The following is a 12334-nucleotide window of genomic DNA, read 5'->3' as shown; positions in this document are numbered from 1 at the left end:
ATTCTTCGTGAGGTTCAGTTTACTTCACGTGGGGGAGTCATAGTACTATGATCTGGAGGTCATAATACTATGACCGGGGGGTCACTTTTTCTATAGAATAATTACCGGGGGGTCATTATTCTATGGGGGTCGAAATACTTAAATACACCGGCGTTCAAATTTCTGTTGGATAATACATAACAAACACGCATATAGCAAAAAGAAATAATACTTGTATATGTAATCATGCTGTCGTTTAAATGCTTTTACGATCAGTTTGACCTTCGTAGATATTAGGTGTAAGTTATTTTAAAGGCAAACGGAACAAATGTTTTTCAAATGACTGATGTAGCTTCAATGTCTGTTTGCAACTGATCTTTCACCTTATGATCTCGCAATTACTTTAAGTCATTTATTTTTCTAAGTAAATCATCATATTTAGATGAACGACTAAATGCCGAAACGTTTATCAAAGTTACTTATACTGAATTAAAAATAACATATGTTCACAAATAGTAATGACATTTAGCGTTCCTGTAATTGATAGGAAACTGTTTGAATACTCACGATGACCGTGACCTTCTCGAACATTTTATGGCCACCAAAACATTTTAATGATGCGATCATCAAATCATACTTTTATTCAAAAGGCAGTGGCTAGAGAACCGGAATCGGTTCCCTAGACAGCGAACTTATTCGTCCGGAACCGGTTCGCTAGCCAAAATACCGTGCATAGGCTAGGGAACCGTAATTTTATTTCCATGCAAAAAGCTGTCGAAATTCACTTTGTTTCTTTTGGTAAGTATCATGCATGTTATTTTCTCAATTAATCTTACCATTTCAGCAAGCCATGCCCTTTCATTTATCTGTGTTTAGTGTGTCTCCAAAAGTGTACTCGCCGCATACTGTCCGCCATATTGAAATGATAAAATAAACTAGTACGAATGAATGCGGAAATCGTTGGCATTGGAGCAAGCCGACATAAACTTAAAATTACAATGCAATAAAAGAAACAATTAAAACAAATTAAGTATTGTCTGTTAATTAGTATTTATCACATATCTTTGAATGTGAAATGCCGAGGTGTTACAAACTAGTATTTAAAGTGATCAAAGAATCCGCATGAAGTTTTAATGGCAGTTTAATTAGTTTGCACATCTATAAACATGTAATGATGCAAATACGAATCAAAATTATTTTATATTTAAAAAATTTGAACATAGTATATGAAATATAACATGAAAAACGGCAAAGTAGTTTTCACGCATTCATTCGTACTAGTTTATATCATTCCAATATGGCGGACACGGTATGCGGCGAGTACACTTTTGGAGACAGTAAACGCAGATAAATGCAAGGGGATGGTAAGATTTATAAAGATAATAATATGCATGACACCTACCAAGAAACAAAGTGGATTTCGGCAGCATTATGCATAGAAATAAAATTCCGGTTCCCTAGCCTATGTACGTTTTTTTTGGTTAGAGAACCGGTTCCGGACGAATAAGTTCGTTGTCTAGGGAACCGATTCCGGTTCTCTAGCCACTGCCTATTCAAAAACGTCTTTTTTAGACTCACTGCAACTGTGATAATCAAATCATTATACCTACTGATTCTAGAATTTACAGAAATATCAGCTGACCATAGACAATCATCTTACGACGTTTGACAGTTAATGTATGTCTTTCTCAACTTACTGATCGGAAACCGTTTCAGTATACTTGCAAAAGGTTAATGAAGACGGGACGAAAACAATAGCTTAACAATTCAAGACATAGACTTCTATTTGGACCACCAAACATAATAAGTTTAAAACAGTTTATGATAATTTTGTTGAATATGGTGGTATTCTTTTATTAATGACAAATTCATTAGTCGTTATCTGTTATACCTTTAAGTATAAGCCTTAAAAGCAGATGATAAATACAGTATAGAACAAAATTAGAGCAGTAGATTACCGTGCATTACATTACGTAAAACTTCGGACGTGTCATAGTCTCTCGTAAATATGCAGTTACCATTTTATTTGCTCAAGAAGCATAGAAACCCACATGTTTCTTTTATGTTAGAAAATTACTGATATCAAACGTGTAATCAAAACAAGATCACGCATAAAAGAGAAGATCTTGAAAATACGAATGTGCTGTAATTTATGCATTTATGTTCTCTTGTACATGTAGAAATAAATGGTGTTATTTTTTGGTGATATATATGCACTTGTTGTCATGTTGAAAGAGATTACTTGTCGGCTATTATTCATCATTATTTGCATTCCGTTATACGGTTTGTTTCATTTATCTATTATCTACACACTTGGCGGCAAAAAATACGAGAAGTCCGTGCATGTATTTGCCACGCCCTTGAACCAGTTTGCTAGCTGAAATCGTCCGAACAACATCGATAGAAAAATTGCTGTATAAAAGTTACCTTGTAGTATGAATTTAAGCTGTTACGTTAGTTGGATAGAATTCTAGAGAAAGAATGGTTACTGGGACACGAAAGGAAGATTAGTTTTATACATTTTTGTTATTGTCGTGCATAACAAAGCTTGATTTAGAACAATATTCAGCTTATAATAAACATTCATTCAAAATCTCTAGCTCTGTGCACATGTATATTTGTTAATAGTTGGACAATTATCATGTCACAAAAGCTTAATCTAAGGTAATTTGAGATAACTAAAAGTACTGACAATGATAATAATATTGATAAAATCGGTATCAAAATGTTCAGTTTTGTCAGTGTGATGTGGGATGGTGACAGGTATTGTAGATGATTATGACGATATGCAATGATATGTATCTAGTATGATAATGTTATTATGATGTTGATGATGATGATGGTATGGTGGAGATTATGATATTATGACGATATGACAATAATGTTGTTCATAATGATGATGTTTATGCTATTATGATAATATGGTCATATTCAGTTTGTGTCTATATGATCATAACGATATGATGATGATGGTAAGATGATGATTTGGTGACAATATGGCGTTGATAGCGATTAAATTACGATCATAAGTATGACAATAACTATGATTAATGATGATGATAATGATATAACATGATGATGATATGACGATACAATAATGCTGAGAGGAGAATGATAACCATGATGGTACGTTATAAGAATAACATGATATGATATTACACGATAATATGTTTTGATTACGATGATGATATGGTATAACGAATCTGTTATGATCTTTGTGATGGCATAATAATGATGACAATAATGATTGTGATATTACGAAATGATAATGATATGAAATCATGTTGGTACATTATAGTACTTTAAGGACGATGTTGATGTCGTTGATGGTAAAGATGACAATGGTGATAATATTCTGACGATGATAAGACAACAAAAGCGATGATGATGACGTTGATGATGTTGACAATTACTTATCACAATAATTATGAAAATGTTCCATATTACTAATTCGTTTTAAAGTATTGTAAACATTAAGTATTTCAGTTTGCTAGCAATACTCCAACATTAGGGAGAAACATCAGGTAAAATGAATCAAAGGTAAAAGGTAAACGTCAGGTAAAAGGTAAAATTACGTTTGACTTAGTTTTGAAGCTGTTTGAAACTGTTCTTATTGGTAAATATTTCAGAAACTTAATTTAAAAGGAATGATATTAATATATTTATGAAATTATTAGATATAATACATTTTAAATATGCCATTGCAGTCGACAGAATATTAGTCATAAGGTACGGATCCTCTGGTTGGTGTTCGAACCACGTTCAGGGTTACATGCAGCATTTAAGAAGCAATCAAACTGCCTTATAAAAAGGAAAATCAATTTGATTGTTCTACTGCAGCAAACGCTTTTGTATTTATCATAAGCCGCTTCTAGCGTCCGTTAAAATATATCAACTGTGACCAGTATGTAGCTATGAAATTGCAGGCATTCGGATATGAGCTTGAGAAGATTATGATGTCTAGTTCATACTATTTATGTCAGTAACAGTATTAGCAAGCCAGGTATTGGCATATGTTTTGATTCATATTAGGTCACATGTTTAACCGCTGGCATACTTTTAAGATTCATATATAATTTGTTACTAATTATAAATCATTAAGATGTAACAATTTATAAATTTTCTTAATTTGTCAAGGCCTTTGTTTTAAATTTCAGTACAAGAGAACATGTCGTCTAGTTTCAGCTACAAATATAAAGGTAACGGTTATGGTAAACAGAAAACAGATTGAACGACATTATAAATGGTAAAAAAGTATCTTGTTTACGTCTTAAATTAGCGAAGGTGAGTTTTTTCTTTTATTTACCCTAATGTAATGCAGCGTTCTGTGTTTTGATTGGACGAATTTTATTTCAAAAATCGTCCGAACAACATCGATAGAAAAATTCCCTCCCACCCTTCCCTTTAAGAATGATATATGTATAGTATCAATTTGACGTATTTCTGCTGTCAAGGTTGTTTTTCAGATCCAGACTGATACATTTACGGAGTCTCAGGCATGTCAACGTGATATTCGCAAAGGTCTGGGCGTGTTCAGAAGGCTGCCTCTTGCACTCACCTATTCATGTTACTATAAACTGTCGCAGTGATTATCTATTTAGTTAAATGAAATAATGAAACGAATGTTTTAATGTTTCGTGGTAACTTCTGAAAGAGGTGAACATTTTAAGTTTCGAGGTTTAAAGTGAAAATGAGATATGATCACTGTAACAACTTTATGATGTTTTGTGTTTTCTTTGTTCTATTTCTTTTATTACTTGTATTTTGGAAATTTGTTCGTACGTATGAACAAATCTAGGCTGTTCAAACAAAATGTCAGAACTGAAAATTAATCTTTTGCATACAGACCCTGGATTTGTTCGTACGTACGAACAAATTCCAAATTGCATTTTTTTTTAAATCAATTCTTTTTCAGTTCTCTCATTTGTTCGTACGTACGAACAAATGCAGGCTGTTCATACGTACGAACAAACGATTGTGAGAAATGAAAAAGAATTTTTAAAGCAGTTTGGAATTTTGTTCGTACGTACGAACAAATCTGGGCTGTTCGAACAGAATGTCAGAGCTGAAAAATGATACGGAATATGGATTATTGTTTGTACGTAGGAACAACCAGGATTTGTTCGTACGTACGAACAAAATTCCAAATTACATTTTTTTTTAAATTAATTCTTTTTCAGTTCTCTCATTTGTTCGTACGTATGAACAGCCAGGATTTGTTCGTACGTACGAACAAATGATAGTGAGAAATGAAAAAGAATTTTTAAAGCATATTTGGAATTTTGTTCTGACGTACGAACAAATCTGAGCTGTTTGAACAGAATGTCAGAACTGAAACATAATACAGAATATGGATTATTGTTCGTACGTACGAACAGCCATGATTTGTTCGTACGTACGAATAAAATTCCAAATTGCATTTAAAAATGTGAGAAATGAACAAGAATTTGTAAATTTTATTTGGAATTTTGTTCGTACGTACGAACAAATTCTGATTTTCTGCTGCTGTAGTCTGCGATTTCTTCAATTTTTGCGGTGATTTTCACCGGTAAAAACTCCATATAGCGGCAAAAAAGAGGGACAGACCGGAAGATCCTCTTTTATTCCGGAAGCAGATACAACTTCTTACAAACAAGTATTCTAAACAATATAATAAAGTATTTTCAAATTGGCAAAGGTTCGAAATTACCATCATATCAATATCGTTAACTGACAGGTAAAATACTTAATTATAATATTAATGACCGTGCTAGTGTATACATACAAATGTCTGCGTATGCAGTTATTGTAACTACGCAATGTAAATTCCAATATTGCAGAAAAAACTCAATCGATTAGCTTTAAACGTGGCAGTTATTGTTACTTCAAGCATGTAGAGCCTTTTTATTCATGTTCGAATTATTTTGTAAAGCCTTTTTCTAAGAGGCGAAACAGAAAGTAAACAAGATGATAGCTTCTGCAAGATTAATGCGTGGAGGGTTTTGTATTGACGAACCTATTTAAATTATTTAGGTAACACTTAGTGCATTTCATGTTTGAATTACTTCTGTTCATACATTCTTTTCTGCATTAAAATGCCGTTATTTCTAAACGTCTCGTCGAAAAGGAGGATGGACTACATATCAGTCAACAGGAATATACGCATGCGCGTAATGTTTTTTGAATTACTAATTGTATTTTCGTTATAAATGAATGTTTTTTCGTTTCAAAGCAATATTTTTCATCAACACGAACAAAAATTAGTTCCAATAAAAACTAATAATATTCATTTGTGATGAAATCTTTAAAGCAACATGGGGAGTGTTATAAACAAAATATGGTCATATGTTTGACTTAAGTAGACATCCAAACGATTTATCTCGTGAACGGCTTTAAAAACAAGATAAAGAATCTACAACAAAGTACAAAACGTTATCTGTTAACCAAATATATATTGCAGAGTATTACCTTGTTCAAAGTGAAACGTTAATAACATAATGGCGGAACTGTGTGAAAACGAGATTTTAAAACTGTATGCATATTTGGAAATAATTGCTAGAACGGAAGACAATGATATAAGCCGTATAAAAGGACTAGAAAATCATTTTGAAAACTTTTTTCACTCGAGAACCGAAGACCCACAGAAAAACATTAAATTAGGAATTCTTCAGAATAAAGAATTTCTTATCAAAGGCAAAATTGACAGAAAAATTAGACTAGAAACCAATGCAGAAGAGATAGGAGATACTTTTTTGAATGGGGATTCGTTGCTATTACGTGCAATGTCAATAAACGTGAAGAAGAATAGCCCCCGAAAAAGAATTCTCGACAAAATTATCAAGTGTATAATAAAATACTGTCCGGAATTGATCAGTTTTGAGAAGATACATGACAACTGTGAAGGTGTGACCCCAGTGCATCTAGCAATTGTGCAAGAAGACAAAAAGCTTCTTGAGATTATGACAGACACACTTAATGAAGAGGTTGACACAAGTCAGCAGAAAGCAAAATTAATGAGAATCCATGCAGAAGGCGCCATATTTCAAGATACAGTTATGATGGCTGGGACTCTACTTGGGGTCGCTTCTTTAAAATTCAACAAAGAAATATTTTGTATCCTCCTTAAGAACTGTGTATCGAAATTGGATGCTACAAACAAAAAAGGCGATAATATTATACATTCTTTGATAAAGTATGCACACATCAAACCAGTAAAGCTCGAATCCGTGCTCAGAATGGTCAGTTTCATTTTGGATTGTCAATTTATCAAAACAGGATCGAAGTATGAGAAGAAAAAGATAGGTTCTAGCGCTTTCTTTTGGGATGATCAATGGACTTTGAGGAAAGATGTGCGTAAACTACTGATGATGACGAACAAAGAGAAACTCACCCCACTGCAGTTGGCAGCTAAAAGGCAGCAGTTCAAAATCTTTGAAGTAATCATTAATCATGAGGTATCTTCACATTATTTTTCAAATGTTAGCGTTTGCTTCAGACTTATAACTTTTTTTTCAAGTATGCATTTTCTTATATTTTTGATAATGTATGTCTAACTTATTTTGGTCGGAGATATTTTTTCTATATACCACGATGAAAATAGTTCTGAACAGATTATAAATATAAAGATGACGATGACTTTTTTTGTCTAACTTGTCTTTTTTTAACTAACACAGTCTTCTGAAATCCCTTTTAAATGAACATGCAATTATGCAAAGACAATGTTATTGAGGTATTCATTAATCAATACTACCAAGATGGGCGTCTGGCATCATTTTTCATTATTTCAAACTGGGAGTTTAATGTGACTATACATGTGCACACAGACATTAACATACATTCATGAATTCTTGAAAAATCATAGAGATATGAAATACATTTAATTGTTCGTGCATTATTGCTTCCAGGTATACCTTTCACGGGAATCTAACGACGGTCTCTTTAATGAAGAAACATACGACGTCACTGAGATCGAAACGCTTGCAACTGAAAGTGACGTCAATGCATCACATGAAGAGGACATCAAAACCGAGCATCATGAATCGGTACTAGAATATGTGGTCCATCATCAGACAAACAACGCGTTCTTATTTACAAACGTTACGCCAGTAAAGGAGGTGATAAGAGAAAAGTGGAAATATTACAGACCTTGGTTCCTTATATGGTTTGCCATTTATCTTGTCTTCATGATTCTGCTCTCATGTGCTGCTGTACTAAGGTCACAGATGACGACATCGATCTCGGACAATACTACAATTCAATTTAAATATCCTGTGACCAAAAACGTTTTTGTTACATCTATTTCAGCGATTGGTTTGCTTTTCTCTGCATGGTTTGTTTCAATGGAGTGTGCCAGAAAAATAATTTCACGATTTCAGTCTCAAACCTCTTCAAAGTTTACAAAACGTATTATTCGTCACTTTAGCATGCCGTATTCAAACGTCATGTTTCGAATATACTTTGTCTTATTCTCATTTCTTCTCCTGTTTGATTTCATTTTTGCCGCTATTGGTGGGTCAGGAATTATGTCTGGATACGAAAACTATTGTCTGATTTTCGCAATTATAATTGGGTGGTACCTTGTTTTATTCTTTCTTCAAATTTTCAAAGCATTCAGTTTCTATACTGTTTTGATTCAGAGGGTTATTTCTGATATGATAAAGTTCGCATTTGTCATGGGCATATTTCTGATAGCTTTTTCTATTGCAATGTTCATGATTATGCAAGGCGCTAACACGGAAGATGAGGATTTTGACAATTTAGGAAAAACGATGGTCAAAATGTTGACTATTATGCTTGGTATCGGAGAATTAGACATACTGTTTCAGGCTCGACAACCAATTTTAGCGGTTACGGTCTTTGTTCTTTTTGTTCTTTTAACAACAATCCTTTTACTCAATGCACTTATAGCAATGATGTCCAATTCATGCACGGACTTGATGAGTAACAATGCCGATGTAGTAGCCACAAAAATGCATTATCGTCTTCAGAAGTTATCGGTTATTTTATTTCTCGAAAGTTTCCTTCCCCGTAGACTTTGTAAGGAGGTCGGTACCCTAAAACAGATGCCAAGATATGACAATGAAAATAATAAAGACCAGAGCAAACAAAGACGCATGTGGATGAGGAATTCCGTACACGGCCATGAAGGAGCGGGGTCTGACGCATCGGAAGAGCCAGTACAGCTTACACATTACAAAAATGATATTTCTAGTTTACTGGGAAAGATTCTGCGAAGAAAGGAAACTTCACATAAAAAACGCAAAGTGTTTCCTGAAACTCAAAATACAATTGTTTCCACCCTACAGGGTCAGCAGTCATTGAACAGGCGGCTTGATATCACAGACATGGAACGAGCAAGATGTGAGTCCTGTCAAAATCATTCCAGAATTCTTTCCCAAACACAAGAAATAACGGAATTTTTATAATGGATAAATGAATGAGCTGGATTTTACTGCGGCTCGACTCAAAAAAGAGCAAATATCGCCGGAACGAAATGAAGTTGATAAACATTTATTATAAAAACCTACATACCGTCAAAACCTGACAAAATGACAATCAATGCGAATAAAACATTTTCATGTTCAAATTGTGACATAAATGCATGTCTGTTTCAAAAAAGATAAAACAGTGTCAGTCGAAACTGTAAGAAACAACTCCAAGGATTTCATTTCAAAATCTGCACTGCGCAGTGGAGAGAAGTCCTCGCAATTGGTTGAAATATGTTTAATATTAAGTGGCGTTTGACATGGTGTACATTCATGCTGATCTTCCTTCAGAAGATAAGACTGAGTCAAATGGGTATGACCTATTCAATAGAATATAAACGTTCTTTGATATATAAGTATAAAACTCAACTCAAAAATGCTTTTGAAAACAATTGCCTTTTTGTTATGCTCTGTTGAAATATTGTTTACATCCTGTAATCAAGATAAGCAGTCAGATAATGTTCTTATGTAAATATTTCGTATAGTTATTGCTTTGCTTAATACCTTCGTGTGGTAAACATTGGTCTTTTTTTTTTATATTTGTTGAGACGTGTCTACATTAAACGTAAGCACGATTCAGTGTGATTTAAGTATATGTAATGTAGATCCTCGTTCCTCATTTATTACCTCTTATGATCTGACTGAATAGATCAGAGTCTTTTATCATGTACGCACTTCTAAAACGATCTCCCTACAGATTTAATTTACCTACACAGCTTAAGGACATTTCCCAGAAAATTTTTATGGACAGACTTTTTCAAAACTTTACATACATTTACTTCAATGTATACTCTAGTTTCATAAAACCATAAATTTCAACAATCATTTGTGTATGTTAAGGTATGGACAGGATAAGAGGGTGACTAATTTGAAATTGGTATTCAAATATGAGAACTACAAATGTAAGAACTGAAGCAAACTTTAAATTAATTTTCATGACAATTTATTTCAATTTTCACTTTATTACTTAAATAAATACAACTGTACATATAAACTGACATGTGATTTTTTCCGTGTTATTGTAAGCATTATACTTCTGCACTAAAACTTAACTTTGATTTAAAAGATAGCAAATACATTATATAATAGGAATACAATATAATTGTCGTCTTTCAAATATTTCATGGTTAAAATGTTCACAAAGAATGCTATTTACAAAATCGATTCAACTACTTTCTTTTTCTATTGCAAGAGTGATCGATGGCCTCGCAAAGTAAGTTTCATTTTGTATTCAAAGAATTGTGTATCACAACATCCCGAGTCAGCATTTTTTCCGAAAGTGTGTTTTTCAGCATGTTTTGTTTCGTGTGATACTCACCAGTATTGCGGTTATCTTTGTCTTAGTGTTATTGAATGTCTTTGTAAGTTGTTAACCTTTGATCACAAAAACAAATCTATTTTAAATCAATATTTCTTTATTTTAATTGCTAAGCTTTATTAAGTTACCTGAATACATTTAATCAATATTACAGCACTTTTGTAAAGCGAATAATTGCATTATGTATAGTACTTACATGTAATTCATTCACCAAGAAATTAAAGCTGAGGTAAGGGAAGTCTACAGGTCGAGCCGCAAAATTGTATAAGAATGAATACCAGTTGGCTTCCTGACTGGTTACTGGAATCAAAGTTGGGGATTTGATGTTGACAAGGTTGCTCTTTATTTAAGAAATAATTTATAGCAAAAGAGTGCTTTAACACTATTTATGCACGATGGGCGGTTATACGTCGGGCGTAATAATTGCACGAGGGTGCAGCCTGAGTGAAATTATTTGTACGACGTATTACCGCCTGAGTGTATAAATAGTGTTAAAACACTATTTTGCTATAAATTATTTAGATTCTAGTATGTCCTTAATCTAAAACAGTAGATAAAATATAGAAGCGTTTTTTCTTGGTCGTAACACAAACTCTGACGTCACCGCACGTTAACGTGACGTCATTCTAGCGTAAGAGTGCTTTAACAGAGATAAGCATATTAGAATTATCTATTTATGTTTTGGGTTTAACGTCGCACCGATACAATTACAGGTCATATGGCGACTTTCCAGCTTTGATGGTGGAGGAAGACCCCAGGTGCCCCTCGTGCATTATTTCATCACGAGCTGGCACCTGAGTAGAACCACCAACATTCCGTTAGCGAGCTCAGCTGGATGGCTTCCTTACATGAAGTATTCAATACCCCGAGTGAGGCTCGAACCCACATCGATGAGGGACAAGTGATTTGAAGTCAGCGACCTTAACCACTCGGCCACGGAGGCTCCCAAGATCAAAATGACTGACACTGTCAAAAATGCGGGGACTCAACTATAAACAAACACTTTGCTTTAACTATTGTACTGACGTTATACTTATATTATTACTGCCAATTTCAGAATAGCGCACCGATTCAGTGTTTGCATCATACACATTTAGTCACTGACTAATATTGATTTTCTTATCGTGAGTGGCTAATTTTGTAACCGTCATTTACATAAACTCCTCCCAAGAAGCGAGTCGAGTTATACTGAAAAGTCTGTCATAGATATATTTATGGTTTTTAAAATGGGCGATATTACAGTTTTTAGCCTATCTCAGACTCAGTTTCAAAACAAATATTTTCTTTTACGTGCACTTGGACTGATTACATTATGCAGGCGCGTAGCTAGGGCATTTTTCATAATACGCAGACGTAATGGGGGTGGACGGGGGGTCGGCGTATCCTCCGCTTGATTATTTATCATTGTGAGAACGGCAAATGGTGCATTTCAGCGTGTTTGAAGCAAAAACATTGCACGAAAACCTTATTTTCACTAGGTATGTACGTATTATTGGACGTGCAAGCTGTGGTTTAGTGATCAATGTTTTGTATGTGCAAGTATTAATTCAAAACAAATGGTTCGTGGTGACAC

The 12334-nt window shown here is 33.9% G+C and overlaps 1 protein-coding gene across 1 annotated transcript; it reads left to right on the top strand.

The window, feature by feature from the left end:
- The first annotated feature begins 5921 nt into the window (after positions 1 to 5921).
- On the top strand, positions 5922 to 11099 carry LOC128546524 (transient receptor potential cation channel subfamily V member 3-like). The gene is made up of 2 exons (XM_053517166.1): positions 5922 to 7412; positions 7863 to 11099. Exons 1-2 carry the CDS (start codon positions 6456 to 6458, stop codon positions 9381 to 9383), a joined length of 2478 nt encoding a protein of 825 aa, XP_053373141.1. The 5' UTR covers positions 5922 to 6455; the 3' UTR covers positions 9384 to 11099.
- The last annotated feature ends 1235 nt before the right edge of the window (positions 11100 to 12334 follow it).

The sequence above is a fragment of the Mercenaria mercenaria genome, chromosome 11 (genome assembly GCF_021730395.1).
Source record: "Mercenaria mercenaria strain notata chromosome 11, MADL_Memer_1, whole genome shotgun sequence".
Classification (NCBI taxonomy): domain Eukaryota; kingdom Metazoa; phylum Mollusca; class Bivalvia; order Venerida; family Veneridae; genus Mercenaria; species Mercenaria mercenaria.
The sequence above is the reverse complement of the archived record's forward strand: the minus strand, read 5'-3'. Positions and strand labels throughout refer to the sequence as shown.